The 835-nt window shown below is 41.1% G+C and overlaps 1 protein-coding gene across 1 annotated transcript in view; it reads right to left on the reverse strand.

The window, feature by feature from the left end:
- Positions 1-72: 72 nt before the first annotated feature.
- The window catches only part of DRICH1 (aspartate-rich 1), a gene marked incomplete at its 3' end in the record, with an annotated part of 6730 nt that continues 5967 nt past the window's right edge, over positions 73-835 (reverse strand). Inside the window, exon 5 of the mRNA XM_011956732.1 lies at positions 73-152. Within this exon, the coding sequence (XP_011812122.1) occupies positions 73-152 (80 nt within the window). The remainder of the gene's footprint in view (positions 153-835) is intronic.

The following is an 835-nucleotide window of genomic DNA, read 5'->3' on the forward strand; positions in this document are numbered from 1 at the left end:
GTTTGGACTGGTGACTATTTCTCACATCAGAAAACCAGCACTTCCTTAGAAGACAAAGAATGGTGGTCTTACCTGGACATCATCATCATCATGATCACCATCATAATCTTCAGTTCGTGGTAGGCTTACTAAACTCAGGTTGTCCTCAGAACCTGGAAGGACACAGAGGAAAGATCAGTGCCCTGGTTGTTTGTGACTGTGAGTCACTATGAGCTTTGCTGGATGTGGTGTATGGAGCTGGTTAACAAGCATGGACTGAGTTGATGCTGGGCTATTCCCCTGAGTGGAAGGGAGATTGGCAGAGGAGGGGAGCAGCAAAGACATGAGACATAGAGGTGTTGGCCTTGTACTAGAGGCATCATGCAGTAACACAAAACAGTCAACCCAAAATGGAACAAAAACACACACTAAGGGTTAATGGAAGAGTGCCTTCCTCCTTCTCAAATGTCTTGAAACTCTTCTAACAAACAACATTTTCTTAACATATTCAAGACCCTGTCAGTACACTAGGATCCAATTATGCTGCTACTACATTTAGCATATCTTTTAAAGGATTTATGACTTAATTAAAAGCTTACTTTATTGGTAAAATGGATTCAATTGTACCCAAATTATTCTATTAGTCTCACCTTCTTTTCATAAAGATAATTTAAAAGTTAAATTTTAAAATGCTACAATTAAAAATAGTCACGATTGACCAGGTGCGGTGGCTCACGCCTGTAATCCCAGCACTTTTGGGGGCCAAGGCAGGCGGATCACGAAGTCAGGAGATAGAGACTATCCTGGCTAACATGGTGAAACCCCATCTCTACTGAAAATACAAAAAATTAGCCAG

Source organism: Colobus angolensis, unplaced genomic scaffold, assembly GCF_000951035.1.
Source record: "Colobus angolensis palliatus isolate OR3802 unplaced genomic scaffold, Cang.pa_1.0 Scaffold423, whole genome shotgun sequence".
Lineage (NCBI taxonomy): Eukaryota > Metazoa > Chordata > Mammalia > Primates > Cercopithecidae > Colobus > Colobus angolensis.